Genomic DNA, 17242 nt, shown 5'->3' with positions numbered 1-17242 from the left:
CCTGGCAGGTGAGGTAGTGTTTGGTGCAAGTAAAGCAGTTATTTTCTGACAGTTCCAGAGAAGTCTCCCTAGGCTGCTCTTTTCCTGGTCCTTTGGGTGGAGACAGCAGGCTTTTGCTGGGATTTTTTTTTCTATCACTGGCATTTCTAGGTTGCTGGCTTCTTTAATTCCAAATCTAGGATGTATGAGGCAAAAAACAGACAAAAACCCAGATGACTCAATTATCAGGTCAATTCTGAGGTCCCTAGCCTGTCTGCCTTCTTCTCACCATCCTATCAGAGTCTTCTTATGCATATTTCATACATGATGTCCAGGCTTTTTGTTTTTTCATTCAATCTTTTTGCTAATTGGTGTGTTATTTTATTAAATTGAGATATAATTTACTTACCATAAAATACACTCTCTAAAAGTGTGTGATTCAGAGGTTTTTAGTACATTCACAAGGCTGTGAAACCATCACCACTATCTAATGACAGAACACTTTTGTCACCCCATAAAGAAATCCCAATAGCAATCACTTCCCATTCCTTCCTTTCTCTAGTCCCAGGTAATCATGAATCTTTCTGTATCTATGAGTTTTCCTATTCTGAACGTTTCATATAAATACAGTCATATAGTATGTGGCCTTTTATGTCTGGCATCCTTCGCTTAGTGTAATGTTTTCAAGGTTCATCTGTATCATAGCATGTATCAGTATTCATTCATTTTCATTGCCAAATAACATTCAATTGTATAGATATTCCACATTTTGTTTATCACTCATCAGTTGATGGACATTTGGGTTGTTTTACACTTTTTGGCTATAATGCTGCTATAAACATGAGTGCCTAAATTTTTGTGTGAACACATGTTTTCATTTCTCTTGGTTATATACCTAGGAGTCACATATGACCATATGTGGGAACTCTGTTTAATTTTTTGAGAAACTGTCAAACTGTTTTTCAAAGCAGCTGTAGTACTTTACATTCCCACCAGCAATGTAGGAGGGCTCTGTTTTCTCCACATCCTCAATGATGCTTGTTATTGTCCATCATTCTGATTACAGTCATCTTTGAGAGTGTGAAGTAGCATCTCATTGTGGTTCTGATTTGCATTTTCCTAATGACTAATGATGTTGAGCACCTTTTTATGTGCTTGTTGGCATTTGTGTATCTCCTATAGAGAAATGTCTATTCAAATGACTGCTTGGGCTTTAATTGGGTGTTTTTAAAATTATTATTGAGTTATAAAAGTTCTCTTACGTATTCTACATACAAGACCCTATAATTTGCAAGTATTTTCTCCCAGTCTGTGGTTTGTTCAGGGATTTTGCTGTACTTAACTGAAAAAGTAGAAAAAAGTACATCTACCTCATCTTTTGGGAAGCACAAGGCTCCCAAACTAGTCGTATAATAGCTTTTGGAAAGGCCAAAGTATACTTCGTTGCTTATAACTCAAAGAATTTTAAAGTCAGTATGGGAGAGAAATCCTATTCTAGTGTTCAATTTCTTTGTTGTTTCATACTTAGAAGTTATTTACAGTTAATTTCAGGGAATGATTTTATTTCAGTGTTTTTTTCTATGCATTTTTGTGACTTGCCTCCTTGTGTATTCAGAGAAAATTTGCCACCTGGAATGCGGGGGCCTATGGGTTATGTGTCAAGATACCAGTCCCTTTAGCCCTTTGGGTAGCCGTCAGGGCCTGGGGCAGCCTAAACACGAGCATTTTGTCCAAATACTATGACTTGTGTATATGCCATGAAGTGGAAAGGGTACCCAAGCAAGAGTAGGGAGCTTCCCTCTGGGGTATGTTTTTAAGCCCTGCAGTCAGAGCGGTGGAATAGGCACAGGTATGAGTGAGCATTTCTCATTTCTAGGCTAAATAGATGGGTCTTTAATCTTACCAAACAGTGGGCAATTCAAAGTTAATCACAAGAAATTAAGAATTTCCTGGTATCTCCTGTCTTCACCCAAATCACCTTCTACTGAGTTCTTCAAAGACCGGTGTCTTCTTCGCGGGTGAAGATGTTTTTTTTTCCTATACATCTGGCTCTGTAAACTTAAATACCGATGTATAGCCGTGGCTAGAAATTTCAGAATTATTTTGAACTTCAAATATTTCTTTTGTCCCATAGGTGCCTGGGTGTATCTTACCCGCTCCCCATCATTGCCAGACTGTGCCATGAATGGATTATGCTTCCGATGAAATTCCTGACGGCGCTTTGTTCAGTCTCCACGGCGGGGTTCTTGCGTTTTCTCAAGCACCCTGTCTAGGTTTCTGTTCTGCAGCTCCGCAGGCTGATTAAGGGACACTTGCCAAACCACAGGGCTCTTCCTTTGTTAGTCTGCTGCACTCTTTCATTGTTTGCAGTATCCTCTCATTTCAATCTATGTTCAATCTGTCTCACATTTCTTTAGCTTTCTAAAATTCCGTAGACTTTCTCCACTCAATCTTTTCTAGCCTTATTTTTATTTTTTAAATTCGCCTTTTATCACCACACAAACTAGTCATTTCCTTTTCTCTTCTGTAGTCTTCAATTTTCCTGAATATCTGTGAATAGCCTTGATCTTAAGCAGTCAAACTTATTACAACTAGGTACTCTTCATTTTTATTTGGTATTTAATTCTGTTTCTTATGACAAAGGAAGAAATGTTCGTGACAGCCTTTTACAAACCAGAAAGCACTATACAATCGTATAACTTATCGAGATTAACAAAGGACCACTGTGCCTCTTTTCACACTTTCTGCTCCTTCTGAGCCAGAAGAACTTCTCCATAGAGGAAGGAAATACTGAAGAAAAATAAAGCAATGGGGTTGTCTCTTAGCAACTGAGTTCATGCCTTATAAATCTTACCTACTTTAGATTATTGCTGCTCAAAATCACTTGCTTTTCTTACTGGCTCAGTACAAATAAATGTTATTAAATTATAGGAAAACAAAGGAGAAAAATCTAACAAATGAGTTATTCAGTTCATTGATTGTGCATAGCACAATATAGTTGGGTTGTCTCTCTGTTGATTCTATTTGTAAAACCTTTTGAATATATCTTTTGTTGCAACTCAGAATTTAAGTAGAAACTAAATACCACCTTATACATTTCTAGGTTACCTGAGTCGTGAAACAACATGGGTCATAGAAGTAGTACATAATATATGCTGTATATAAATCAATATATATTTATTTACATAATATATACTGTAAATACATATGAATCAAGTTGTGTATAGCTGAAAATAAGAAAACCAAATTGGGGGATGAGGTTATTTGTATTATAAAGTAATTCATTATAAGGATTTTTCAGATAGTAAATCTTAAGAGTATATTTCATTTAGCAAATATTTTTGAGTGCCTCCTACATTGAACAGTGGAAAGGATAAAGGTATTCTGTGGTGTGTGTGTGAGTAATCTTGGGCTTTTAATATAATAAGATAGATAAGACTGGCACACAACTAAAGCAGTGTAATGACAAATGCCTTGTGGGTGGTAAGCCGAGTGCTGTAGAAGTTCAGAGGAGGGAACGGTCACTTCCACCTGGGTGAGCTATTACGATTACATGGACAAGGTGGCATGTTAGAGAACCAAAGACTAACAGAGTTTGTCAAGTTTAGTAATTAGGGCAAGATTGAAGAAGGAGGTAAGATGGTGGCGCCTTCAGCGCTAGAGCAAGGAGTTTAAACTTTCGTCGGTAAGCAGGGGGAGCCACCAGGTTTTTGGGTTTTTTTTTAGTCTAAGTCTTATCGAGGAACATTTATCTGGCAGTAATGTGTAATTTGTTTTTGTTTTTTTAATTGGTTCACTGATAGTCTTTTTTTTTGGTGGATGGTTTATGTATTTATTTATTTATTTATTTATTTTTGAGATTTCTAGTTGAACTTCTGGTATTGCTAGTATTTTTTTTTCATTAAGGCGTTATTGATACACAATCTTATGAAGGTTTCACATGAGTAGCATGGTAGTTTCAACATTCACCCATATTACACTGATAGTTTTTTAGACTCCCTTTATATAAAAAAAGATGATTTATAAGTAAGTTAATTATAGAATTGATTCATTTCTAGTCTTGTTAAAAGGTAGTCAAAAAACTATTTTCAGATGAAATTAGATCCAGTAAGATAAGCTGCTTAGTTAAGATATAAACAGTATATAAAATGGGGTAAAATACTACTTTTCATACTTTCTAAGTTTTTAGGGATTTTTGTGTTGATTAGTCAGCCATCCTAATGTCTCATTTCCCCAGTTGAAACAATGCAGAAAATCCTCCATTTTCTTTTCTCCCCGTATTTGGAGACAGTGAAAGTCTGTAATGAAGAGAGTGTCTTGTGTTAATAGCCCTCTTAGATTTCTTCTTAATTTTGCCAGATGTTTGTATACTTCCACAAAGGACTGTTTCCCTGCCTTCTCCTTTAGTGGGAAAAATCAAATAAATAGTAGGAGTGACAGCCTACCTCACAGGATTGTCGTGAGGCTCTGCTGATGGAAAGGTGAAGTTCTGTGAAAATACTCAGAAAATTTTAATGATTGAGAAATCAACGTTAGACACTTTGTTAGTAGAAATTGCTGTAGGTTAGAAATGCAATGTTTTAATAATAAAGACTATATAATAAGGTTGGCTATTGTTTTCTATATATAGTATGCCTCAGGGAATTTAGAGCATGAACTGTTCCCACCTGCTACTGTGAGGGAAGTGACACTTCCTACAGATTTACCTCACAGTGAAGTCAAGTTTTTAAAACAGCACACCTAGAGAAGCAATGTGTTCTTGTGAGCCATATTAGAGACCAGGTGGGTGAGAATACCAATCCTGACTAGCCACTAGCTGGCTGTGTCACTGGTCATGTCAGTAAACCTTTTTGTACATCAGTTTTCTGATGGGACTGCCTGAGGTTGCCCTAGCGAAAAAAAATTCACTGTCTTGTCAGCCATGTACAACTGTGGGGTCTCAGGAACATAAAACCAAAGGCTGTTACATAAAATCATTTAAGAATAATATTGTGGAACGCTCACCACCACACTGTTGGCCTGTCTTCTTCCCCCATTGTGTCAACCAGCATGTTCCTGCCCAGGTTCAGAGTTGTAGGGAAAAGGGATGTGTGTCCAAGAAGAATTTATCGTTTCCCCAGTGGAGATCTGGTCACATCTCAGGTCAATTCCAGCCTGAAGAACCTAGTCTTTGGTGCTGTTTAGACCTGAGACATTCTCAATGTCTGTCTGGAGAAGACTCAGGCCTTCTGAGGAGTCCTGACTGCCAGCACGCCTCTGAGCTTTTAGAAGGATGTAGTCTCACTGAGGCCTGCTTTCTGGCCCTGATCCAGAAAGTGTGTATCTTCAGGTGAAAGATATTATTTTAAAAACTTAGTGGAATTTTATGTCATGATGAATTCATAGTAAAGATTAAATAATAACAAATGACAAAAGTTGTTTTTTGAAAATGTATTCTGGGTTTTAGAGCAAGGATTTTCTTTCTCTGCTTCTGACCAAAACATGAAGAAAAATCCAGAAAAGTCCGGAAAAACCAGTTCATGCCATTAATTGGAAGTATACCTTTTCTCTGAAGTTGGAACTGAATCTGACTAGCTCCTCTGAAGGCTTAAAAGTTAGGAGCACAATTTTAGAAATGAGAAATTATTTTGAATGTTTTCCCTTTTTTGCTGTATCTTTTAGGTGCTAGATAGAACTTGCTGTGTTGAATTGAATTAAATTGAAACATGCCTATTAAAAAATAATCACCCCTGGCTTGAGAACTAAAGTTCATTTGGAAACCAGAATGATCCTGGCCTGGTTTTAATGTATGAAAACTCTCCAAACCACCTTGGCTAGAACCTAGTATTGTAAGACCAGGCTGTAAAACGTGACGGCTGGGGACTCTCCCCAGTGGTGGGAATCTGCTGGTATTTCTCAGCAAATCAAACCCATGGTGAGTACTAGCTACAGACTGTGTGGTCTGGTCCAGCCTGCAGCATCAGCATAGATAGTGTGAGACCAAGCTCAGGAAAGGGAAACCACAGAGGCTAAGCAGAGAGGAAGGGGTTGCTGGGGTGGCCACAACGGCACATTTTAGACATTCAAACATCATTGCTTCTTTCTCCTCCTCTGCATATCTCCCCCACAGAAAGATTATGGGGGGATAAAAGGAGGAGGAAAACCTTGACTGAAGAAGAAAAAAAAAGTTATACAAAGCGATCATCTGTACTGCCTCGGACTTCTTAATGTTTATTGGGTGGGCACCCCAGTTTAAACACATTTGACCAAAATACTTCCCTTTGGTGCTTCATCTTGTAATGATGTATAACCCAAAAGATTATTTACTATGTCTGGCCCATTTGCCCATTGTAATTCCCTAAGAACAGGACAGGAAGGCATAGGGGATCCTTGTATGTCCTTTTGTTTTCACGGGATTACTCATTTTCTTCCATTAAAAGCACATCTAAAAATCCTTATTCTCTTTTTAGGTAACAGTATGACTAAATACATAGAGAAGCTAGAAGAGATTAAAAAAAGTGAGTACCACTGTTGATGGCTTCGGATAACGGAACCCCGTAGTTGTTCTATAAGCTGGCTGTTACGCTCTCCCTGTACTCTACAGCTGACACGCATGGAGAGCTGTGGAGACAGCTGGGCCTGGCAAGTGCGTGGAAGGCAGCTGCTACAATTGTGGCCTGTGGGTGCAGATTTCTGCCCGACTTACATCCCATAGGAGATGTTAGTGTTGGAGTGTCAAATGAGCTCTAGGTGGACAGTGAGAACCCGAGCTTCTAGTTTCATTGTACTGCAGTCTTCATGACCTTTTCCAAGGAACTTAATCTTTCCTATCTTCTTATTTTCTCTATACTTGAGATAGGAGTAATAATACCTCTTTTATTTCATAACATTCTTTTGAGTATAAATTAGACAGCATTCATGAAAGACTTAGAAGTGTGAGAGAGAGCTCATTCTTAAAGTGGTGTTATGCATTATAAATTCACTGCAGTCTGCTTTCTTTTAATTAAAAATCTTATTTCACGCACAACCTTTTTAAAACCTTATCTTCTGCAAAGATGTACTACTAGTCATTGAGTGTACTGCCCCTGCACATAACCATAATTTTTCAGCTTCTGTCCAAAACTATGTAAGACATACACATCAAGGCCAGAATTAAAGTAGAAACATCTATTTTCTAAGATGGATTTGCTCATGTCATTAGTAAGAGAATCCAGTGCTAGAAGAGTATTTTACCTAATGGTAATAATGAGGTACTCTGACTGATAACAGGTCAGGACTTGGCTCTGGTAATACACATCTTTTGGAAAAAGAATATTGCAAATCCAGAATCTACCAGAACCTTTGTTTTTTCACAGCTGGGCTGTTAATTTAAATGGTGATGTTTCTGTTCCTTTTGAGTTGCTTCACTATTGAGAAACCCCAGACAATAGATGTGGACTCAGGGGCAGCCTTAAGCTGACTGTTATTTGCCATCATCAGCTATAAGGGCTAATGCCCTAGATACTTGTTTTTTAATGTGTCATGTCACTGAATCCTTTTTTCTCCTTCTTATATATTTTATATTCTATTTTATACATTCTATTATATTTAACATTATGTAAGTATATGTTTTAAGTGTACGTTAAATGTTTAAGCTGTGAAAAAAATCTCGTTTACTCACCTGTGCTTCATTGTTGCCGTCCTTAACGTACCCAGGACGGGCACAATCCAGCTGGCCAGATTCTGTTTTGGTTTGTAGTTTCTTTCGCCTCCTTTGCATCCGTAACTTAGTGTAAGCTCCCATGCCCACACCAAAATTTGTCCCATAAAAATGTCCCATTCTACTGAGATCGCTGAAACCCTGTTAAAACATTTCTTAAAAGCATAGTGTGGTTTCTTTAATATCTGAACTTTAAATGGAGCTTATCTCCCAAAAAGAAAGACCTCTGGAATAGAATCCTTGAAAATGCTTGCTTCCCTCTTTAGAACTTGTGGGCTTCCTTTTTAGTAAGACAGGAGGTTCCTCTCACCTTGTTTCACACACTTTGTATTGATTCCCTGACTAGAATTACTTTAGATTCTGGTCTGGAGCTACATTTTGGAATGTATTTCCTTCCCTTTTTCCATTTTCTGTTGTAAGTTGTTCTTTTGGGTTGAAGGGGAGGAGAATGTTGCCTTTCTTCATGACACCCTAGACCCATTACTTTTCTCAGATTACCTTAGGTGCCATGTCTTTCTGTGAAATCACAATCTTGTTCTGTTACTTTCTTTGATTTGTCTTCCACTGTGAGCCCAACTTCCCTTTGGTAATAAGGTGTTAACAGAGCCCTGAAAACTCAAAATTCCTTTGTAATCTGAATATTCTTTCAACTGTGCCTGCAGTAAATAGACACTCCGTGTCTATTGACCACTTACAAAGCCTATTCTTGGCTTCTGGTGGTCAGATGACACTAGTCGGACCCAGTGTGAAACACCCTAGACAGTCAGGTCTCTGTCCTTCCAGTAACTCGAGAGACAGACTTAGACTCCACTCACTGGAGAAGCAAAGCTTGATAACGTATCTGAAGCTAGGATTCTTTGTCTTCATCACAGAGTTTGGGAGAAGCCACGCTAGCAGAAGCTCCATTCTTAAAGCTCTGTTCGCCCTTGCAAGGACAGACTGACCGAGCTTTCCAAGTCATTCTTTTAAAAAAATTTAAACTTACTGTAAAACGTTTGGTTTGATCTTTTATCTCTGAGTAATAATGTCAGAAAGTCCTAGTGACGGCTGTTCTTCTAAACCAGAACCAGGTATGTAGTGTTCAGGCTCAAATGTGCAGTGGGACTTCTAGTGCTCATGAGAGAATGCTGGAAATGCCAGTCATTACAGTATAGCAGGGCCTGTTTTTTGTTTAAGGTATTTTCTACTTAGTCAAAGGGGATTTTAATGTGTACATTTTATACTTAGAATGTGAAGCATTGGAGAAGTATTTCAAACTATGTAACTGTACCAAAAGAGTATCAATGGATAAATGCCACAGTGCAAAGTATTTGAAAGCTGTTGACTCTTTTCATTGGTTGGTTTATTGTCATTTTGATTTACACAAATGACTTGATGGGAAAGTTGGTGTCAATTGAGAGGAATACTGTAGTTACTCAGTTGCACTTTTTAAAGCTTCTGCTCAGCTTATTTGGGTCTGCATTCTGGTGGGTTTTAGAAGCTCCTTTGCATCTAGGTTTGTTACCTTACTGTATCCAGAAGAAACTGTTCTAAGAATTTTCTAGAAGTAATGTTTATGCATTAGCCAAATTGCTCTTCTTAAGACCTTTTAGAACAGAGAGGCTTTAACTCCCTATAAGAAAGTCTCTTGATATATTTACAGAAGGCTAGTTTTTAAGGTAATATCATTTCCTGACTCTGAGTCCTAAGGGAAATGGAAACCAGGCTGACATGAACCTCTAAAGTAACTATCTGGTCTGTGTCGGTTTTTTTGAAAATTCATGGAAATGATTAGTAACACCAGGTAGATAATCTTAAATACATTTAATCCTTTCCTTTGTTGCTAGGAGCCTTGGTTTATGAGACATTTATGCTGTGAAAGCTATCGTAATTATCCAGCTAACCTTTAGTAGTTCTGAAATAATAAGGCAGTATTTAAGGAGGCACCAGCACCAGTTTAAGAGCCTAGAACATGAGTGAAACGTAAGGGCGGTGGGAGCTCAATGCAGAAAACCTCAGAATTGGCAGTCATCTTCAGAAAAGTGTAAGGAAGCTAATTTTTAACATGCCTCAATGGGACAGATACTTGATACAGTAAGATTGGCTAAATTTTAAAAACTGTTTAATATGATTTGAAGAACTATTAACATAAACAAGTGCAGCCATAGCCCCATTTGAATTGTCACTCAGAACTGTAAAGGTAGCACTGAATAAATACTGATGTTTTTGATTGATCTTTTTTAAATTGTAAAAAACGCATAACATAAAATATCCCAGCGTAACAGTTTTTAAGTGTACAGTTCAGTAGTGTCATGCATGTTCACATTGTTGTACAATGGCTCTCCAGAACTTTTTCATCTTGCAGAACCAAATGGGTTGATTTTTATTGAAGTGAAGTTGAAGAGAAACTAATACAAGAGATTAACAGGCCCAGTCATACCATGCGCCCAGCATTGTACCCCAGGAGAAAAAAGTGTTGTCCTTTGTCCCCAGGATATGTTATAACCTCAGGAATATAATTGTTCTCTTTTCAGGAATATAATTGTTCTCTTTTCAGGAATATAACACAATTTTTCAGAATAGTAGAGTGCAAATGTCTCACCAGCTGTTTGACCTGAGGCAACTCAGCTTCTCTGGTTTCTGTCCTCATTTGTAAAATGCAGATGTTTAATCCCTGCTTTGTTCTGAACACGGTTTAAAGCAGCTTGCAAAAATGCAAGCAATACCACGTGGGCAAAGTAGAGACAACAGAGTAGCAGGAAAATGGTGGACTGATAAAGTAAAGGCAAGGGGTAAGGTCACTAAGGACAGAGGGGCATATAAATTCACCTTCCTACCAGCTGAAAGCAAAGGAGGGAAATGAAGAGATGGTAATAACAGCTGCTACAGTTAATTTTGAGGATATCATGAGGATCAAATGAGATGGAAAAGCATATAACTTGAAAATCATACCATATAACTTGGTGATTAGAAAGAATTAATACCTCTAAGAAAACAAAATATACCTAGAAAATTATTTGTCCTATCCTGCTTTTCAGATTATAGGTACAAAAAAGATGAGCTTTTCAAGAGACTAAAAGTTACAACTTTTGCCCAGCTGGTAAGTTTAATGATCTTGCAATGGAGTAAATACTGTCTAATTTGTGCTGCTTTATGTGAGTATTTCTAAATTCAACTCTAGGTAATCGCAGAGGGGTTTCTTTTGATTCATTGTATTTATCCTATGGGAGAGTTCATTGGTATGTAATTCATGTGTTCATTTGAGGATGGGGTGAAATTTTTCTCTTTGATAAGAATTTCATAAACCAAACTGTACATTCTACTTTTAAATCATCAAATTTATGGGTTAGGTTTTACTTTTCCTTGTACATGTTAATATAATACTTAAAATCTAGAAATATATTTAGAATAATATATATATATTTATATTATAAAGTCTAGAATAATATTTAAAGTCTGCAATTCTGGGCTGTGGATTATTGGGATATTTTTCTCTGTGAAACCAGGTGATCTCTCTTCTATGACTGACTCTTCCACATCACCTGCCAAGGGCTAATTTTATTACTTTGAGAAAGTCACTTTCTGCTTTCTTTTGAAAATTATGGACAAGATGTCTCTCTGGCCACCAAACAAGTGCTCCACTGATGTAGCTTAAGGTGGATCTTGGGTCTTGCGAGCTAAGTTATGGAAAGTACTTTAAAAACTCTATGCAGATTTAATTAGTAGTTTAAAATCTATACATGCTTTTGTTACTCTACAAGAAGATATGTCAAAGAAATAATCAATCTTCCCATGTTTTCAAAATAAATAAATAAATAAAAATAAAAATAAAAACTCTATGCAGGTGTACAGTGTTATAATCAATATATTTATAATTATGTGTCTGCCTTCATTGCATGAAGCATTGCTGATACAGTTCTGTTACTGTATTGGATGTTATGTTGGGATGTAGTTTTGGATGTAAATAGTTTTCAACTCTTGCTCATATTTCTTGTCTTAAATAATCCTTTTTTGTTCTTTTAATTTTATTGTGTAATGTTTTAAATGAATCTTTTCTTCTGGGATGATCATCTGCAGTGTAATTACCCCTCCCAAAGTAAGGAGGCCTGGATTTAGTCTCCAGTTGAGGACACTGGCAGTACCTTAAAATAAGAGATCTTTGATGTTTCCTTGTCCTTTGTAAAGACGGGTTGCCTCTGTTTATAGACAAACATGCTCACATCTTTGCACTTTTTTTTTTTTCTCTGAGGTCATCCAAGTTGCCTCCCTATCTGATCAAACACTGGAAGTGACAGTTGAGGAGATTCAACGGCTAGAAGGTAATGAGAATTGAGGACGTGGGGAAAATGGCAGATTGACCGTTTGACTAAAGGACTCACCCTGTCCACCTTTGCTGTTGTGTTTCCGGGGAATGGGGACTTTGATGTACCTATTTGTAATTTGACTGGTACTCTCTGAGAAACAGCTATCTGATGCTTTAATTATTAACTCTTAATTTCTTTTAAAAAGCCATCTGGTTTTCTGGCTCTAACATTTGTAGTTTTAGATGTTTTAGATGCGTTTAATATATGATTCACTTTTTTTCAAAAAAATTTTTAGTGCCTGCTACATATGGATAGGTCACAGGATCAGGCAGTTTGGGACTGCAAAGATGAAAAAACACAGCCCTGCTTACGTGGAGTTTGCAGTCCCATGTGTGCTGGGTGAGGAGAATGAGAACAGAAAGACAAAATTACTATTATGTCAGAAATCATAATGGAGACCTGGAAGGAAGCCATCATTTGTTAAATATGTATTGCTAGGTACTTCACATGAGTTTTCTTATTTAAGCTTCTCTAAAAAACTCTAGAAGAAAGATACACTTTACAGATAAGAACCAGGCCTCAGAAGTTAAATTCCTTACTCAAAGTGATACAGCTAGTTAAGAATGGACACAGGATACAAATCTACATGTCTCTGGTACCAACTAGTGGCTCTACTGTGGGATTTCTGAGGAAGGACAGGTGCTTTCCAGTTAGATACCCCAAGGTAGGCTTTCCGAAAGCTTTTGAACTGGGCCTTAAAGGGGGTTAGAATCTCAACAGGTACAATTCAAGGGCGAGGCTCTTGCAGGCTGAGGAGCAGCCTGAGCAAAGGCTTGGAGAAGAAAAGCTCCAAGTGTCTGGGGAATTGCAGAATCCTGTCTGGCTATGGCCTGAGGCGAGAGTAGTAGGTGCTGGGTGAGAGAGAAAGCTGACCAAAAGGCAGACTCCAGATTTCCTTTCTTAAATACCAAATTGAAAATAAAACCTCTTAGTTGTACTCCCATGAAAAGAACACACAGAGTTGAGGTCTTTACTTTATCCTGAAGTACTCAACAGTCAATGTGTGGTTGTTATTGAAGGGGAATGTGTTTTGTTAAGGTTTATGTAGGCCAGGAATTTGACTTCTGATTTCAAGACAAGTTTCTCAGGAAGTCTGAATACTGGGTTTGTGCAACTCAACTGTCATTTCCCTGAGCTTGTTTTTGTTACTGGGGATAAAGAGAATCTGAAAAAGGCAGGAATTTATCTTTGACAGATGCCTTTCACACAGCAGAGAAATAAGGGCTCTTTGTAGCACAGATAATTGAGTCTCCTCATACAGGTACTCCCAATTTTAACCCAGTTATATTAAGTACCTGGATTTGGTCCTTTAATTCATTGTTGAGATTGCAGCACCAGAACATATGGGCACATGCAGTTTTCTCTTCTGAGATAAATTTGCACAGCAAAATAGGCTCTTGTAAAGTAGGGCACCACAATGTATGAGTAATATTAGTGTTTTTCTAGTGTTCTACACAGAAATAATAACTCACTTAGGAATGCCTGTAGAACAGATTATATAGAACAATATCTGTGTGCATATTGGCTATCGTTGAAGGAATAAAAAAATCTTTATTGTTTTTTCCTGACTTAAGATTTTATTTCTATTGCCTATGACATTAAAATAGTATTACTTGGTGTTAATTTGGTAGACACATAGGCAGGCTTGGGCCTGAAATGCCAAAAAGGTTTAGCCAGGTGATCCTATGATTATATTTAATTTAAAAAAATCATCATCCAAATAAAAACACAAAATAAAAAATAAAAAAGATTGCATTTCTAGGAAATCAGGAGACTGCACAAAATATGTACAGAAGAAAATTAAAATAACTAATAATCCCTGTTAACATTTTGGTCTGTTTTCCCCTTATTTAGCCCCACCCAAATCTATATTCTTTGTATATAGTTTTGTATTATCCTGTTTTCAATTAACTTTTATCATGCATAGTTTCCTATGTCATTAAGTAGACTTCAAAAGCTTAATTGTAAAGGTTGTGTTGTCATGTAACATCTGTCCTTTGGGTATACCATAATTTATTTAATTACTCTCCTGTTGTTGGACATTACAGCTTTTCAAATTTTTCACTTTTACAAAATACTGCTGCAGTGTAAATTTATAAGTATTTCTATTTCTGTGGTTCAGGTTATTTCCTGAAGGTAAATTGCAGCTGACGGTCAAAGGGTGGAACCATTTTAAGATGTTCAGTGCTGATTCCACATTATCTCCAGAATAGCTCTTCCTGTTTACATTCCCACTTAGTAAGTGAGACCCCTTTCTTCCCATCCTCAGCAATGCTGAATAATTACCATTTTTGTAAATATTTGCCCATTTGATAAATAATAGAAGGTATTTAACAGTTTTAATTTATCTGATAGTGAGATTGAGCTTTGTGTATGTGTGTATTTATCGGTCACACATATTTCTTCTTTTGAGAAATCTTGAGAACATTACATGTCTTTTCCCATTTTTTTCTAATGGAATGTTCCTCTTTCACTTACTGATTTGTAAAAGCCCTATATGATTATGGCACCTTTATGTATTGAAACCAATACAACCCTGAAAATGAATGAGAAAAATCTTTACTTGGTGATCTGTAACAATTTCCAATCTGTTATTATTAAGTAAAATAAAACAGTAACAAAACAAACAAAAAAACCAGTGTAGGGCAGTATGAATGGCATTTTCCTGAATATGTAAAAGGAGAGGAAATAAAATATATGCAAAAGTATGTAGTTGGTTTACTTCAGGAGGGAGACATAAATATGCAGAGGTAGTTCCCTTGGGAAAGGAGGCCTGAGGGCCTGCAGGTCTGGAGTGGGAAGACTTCCTTTCCAATTTTACTAACAATTTCATCTTATTTGCATTTTTACCTTGTGCACATGATCTTTTTTCAATTAAAGAACTAGTTAATTTTTAAACTCTATGAATGAAGTGTATTAACCTTTCTCATTCATGTATGTCACAGATATTTTTCCTCATTTGTTATTCACCTTTTAATTTTCTTTGTATTGGTGTTTGACGTACATGAGGTTTGCATTTTTCCGTGATTAAATCTGTTAGCTTTTCATGTTATGTTTTTTTTTATTGCTTTAGACTCATAAAATCCAAAATAAGATAAATTATTCACCTATATTTTCTTCTATTAACTTGCTTGGTTTTTATCCCCTACACGAATCCATCTGTTACATTTTGGTATACGATGTGAAGAGATTATCTAACTTTTATTTTTCTAGGTAGTTAACAAATTTTCCAGCCCTGTTTATTCAGTAGCTCTCCCTCCACCCACTTATGATGTTATCTTTAACTTCTATTAGCTCTATTCCTGTGTTGGTTTCTGGGTTCGTTTATTCTGTTCCATTGTTCTAGTTGTAGTTCTGCATGATTTTAGCCTTCTTACCCTTTCAGTATCTGTAACTATTTGATAAGGCAGGTCTGCAAATCACCCTCATATTTTTTCTCTTATCTTTAAAATCCTTTTAAGCTTTTCTTTAAAAAAAAAAATCCCATTGTGATTTGTATTAAGGCTAAAAATTACATTTGGAGAAGATTAACATCATTTCACTTTTAGTCACCCAGTCAGGAATACATGAGATATGTCACTGACTTCCTTCAGGTCTTTTCTAATGTCCCCAGATAAAACGTGTTAAGACCTATAAAGGGCATATAAGTTTTTATAGGTCCTTTACATTTCTTTGTAGGTTTATTCTCTAGGATAGTATATTTTATATCTGTAGTTATTACTGTAAATGAAATATTTTTCATGTTATTTTCTAATTAGTATATGGGAAAAATATTTTGTTAGCATTTTTTATACCTAAGCATATATTTATTTCCCTTATTCTCCTAGGAATCTCTTGAAGTTTCTAGGTATATTATATTATGCTTAAATTAAATTTTGATATCTTCTTTAATAACTAGGCCTCCACACTCTCAAAAATTATTCAAAAATTATTGAGAACCTCAAAAAACTTTGGTATATGCAAGTTATGTCTATTAATACTTGGGGTATTAGAAATTTTAACTGAGAGCTTAAACATTTATTATTTGCTGTTTCACTTAAAATACTACTACTAAACCCATTACAAACTTAAATCACATTTTTATGCAGATAGCTATATTTCCAAAACAAAAAAAAATTTTACTGAGAGTGGCATAATTTTTAATGTTTTTAATTACCTTTCACATTTTTTAATTACATTTTTTAGGAAATCTTGCTAATGTCTGATTATGGAAAACAGCTGATTCTACTATCTTCCTGTGCATTCAGTCTGTTGCAATATACTGTTTGGGTGAAAGTATATGAAGAAATCTAGTCTCACTACAGAAATGTAGTTGAAAAAGGGAGGACTATTTTAATAGCCTTTTCAGATAATTATGGGTATTTTTCTTTGATGCTATACCCAAACTTGACAACTGGTAGCTTCTTGAAGGGTCATTGTAACGTGGAATCTGAAATCATATCAATGAACTTTTCATACTGGTTTATTAAACTCATTGGTCTGTCTTAGAGTTTGAAATATTTTATCCATGACATCAGTCATTGATTATTTGGAAAAATTGATTTGCTGAGTTATGAAGGCCTTCCATATGTTAACAAATTTCACTACCTAATCCAAAAATCACATTTATTCATTTTACCACCAATCTTATCAGAAAAGTCATTAAGTATGAGGAAACGGGCAAGCTGCTGATGGCAAATCGTTTCCAAAATTCTGATTTTTGTTCAAAATTTAATCATTGCAGCAGCAGTCATTTTCCATGAAGTGACAAGTTCACTTAGATCATTTTTGAGAAAAATGTCTGCCAAAGGCACATAGTTTTTCTGTCTGATTTTCTTTCAAGTAAAAATAGTGCTCAGGGCAAAGAAGCAATAATCACACTAATACTTCTTGAGACAACAGTGGTACTTTGGTGTGTGGCCAACATGCTGTACATGGGCCCCCATATCATCACACAAAGTATTTAAAAGGTGTGTACTTAAGAATGAGATTTAATATATTTATCATTACTACTTCATCAGAGACTTTTTTTTAAAGTGTGAGTGCCATATTTATTAATGTGAGACCATGAATGTTGGTGGAAAACACAATGATCACTAATAACACTTGGCACCTCTGCCTGATTTCCGCTAAGGCACTAGCAGCTTTATCCACCATCTCTTCTGCGCCATCAGTGCAAAAAGCAACACAGTAAAAAAGACAAATAACATCTTAGTATTATTACAAAAAGAGTTTTCACCTGTAGATCCCCTGAAAGGGTCTT

General features: G+C 36.2%; 1 protein-coding gene across 5 annotated transcripts in view; it reads left to right on the top strand.

The window, feature by feature from the left end:
• The window catches only part of CEP41 (centrosomal protein 41), a 44093-nt gene that overhangs the window by 19124 nt on the left and 7727 nt on the right, over positions 1-17242 (top strand). For 2 of the 5 annotated variants that reach the window (XM_036909020.2, XM_036909019.2), the window contains 3 exons: positions 6429-6476; positions 10675-10736; positions 11886-11955. In XM_036909020.2, coding sequence (XP_036764915.1) covers positions 6437-6476; positions 10675-10736; positions 11886-11955 — 172 coding nt within the window. In that variant the 5' untranslated portion in view covers positions 6429-6436. Of the gene's footprint in view, positions 1-4055; positions 4461-5285; positions 5894-6428; positions 6477-8529; positions 8728-10674; positions 10737-11885; positions 11956-17242 lie in introns of those variants that run through there. The other 3 variants (XM_057504764.1, XM_036909021.2, XM_057504766.1) reach the window with 3 other exon arrangements.

This window comes from Manis pentadactyla, chromosome 7 (genome assembly GCF_030020395.1).
Source record: "Manis pentadactyla isolate mManPen7 chromosome 7, mManPen7.hap1, whole genome shotgun sequence".
NCBI classification, from domain to species: domain Eukaryota; kingdom Metazoa; phylum Chordata; class Mammalia; order Pholidota; family Manidae; genus Manis; species Manis pentadactyla.
Note: the sequence above shows the minus strand (reverse complement) of the source record. Positions and strands in the feature narration are given on the sequence as shown.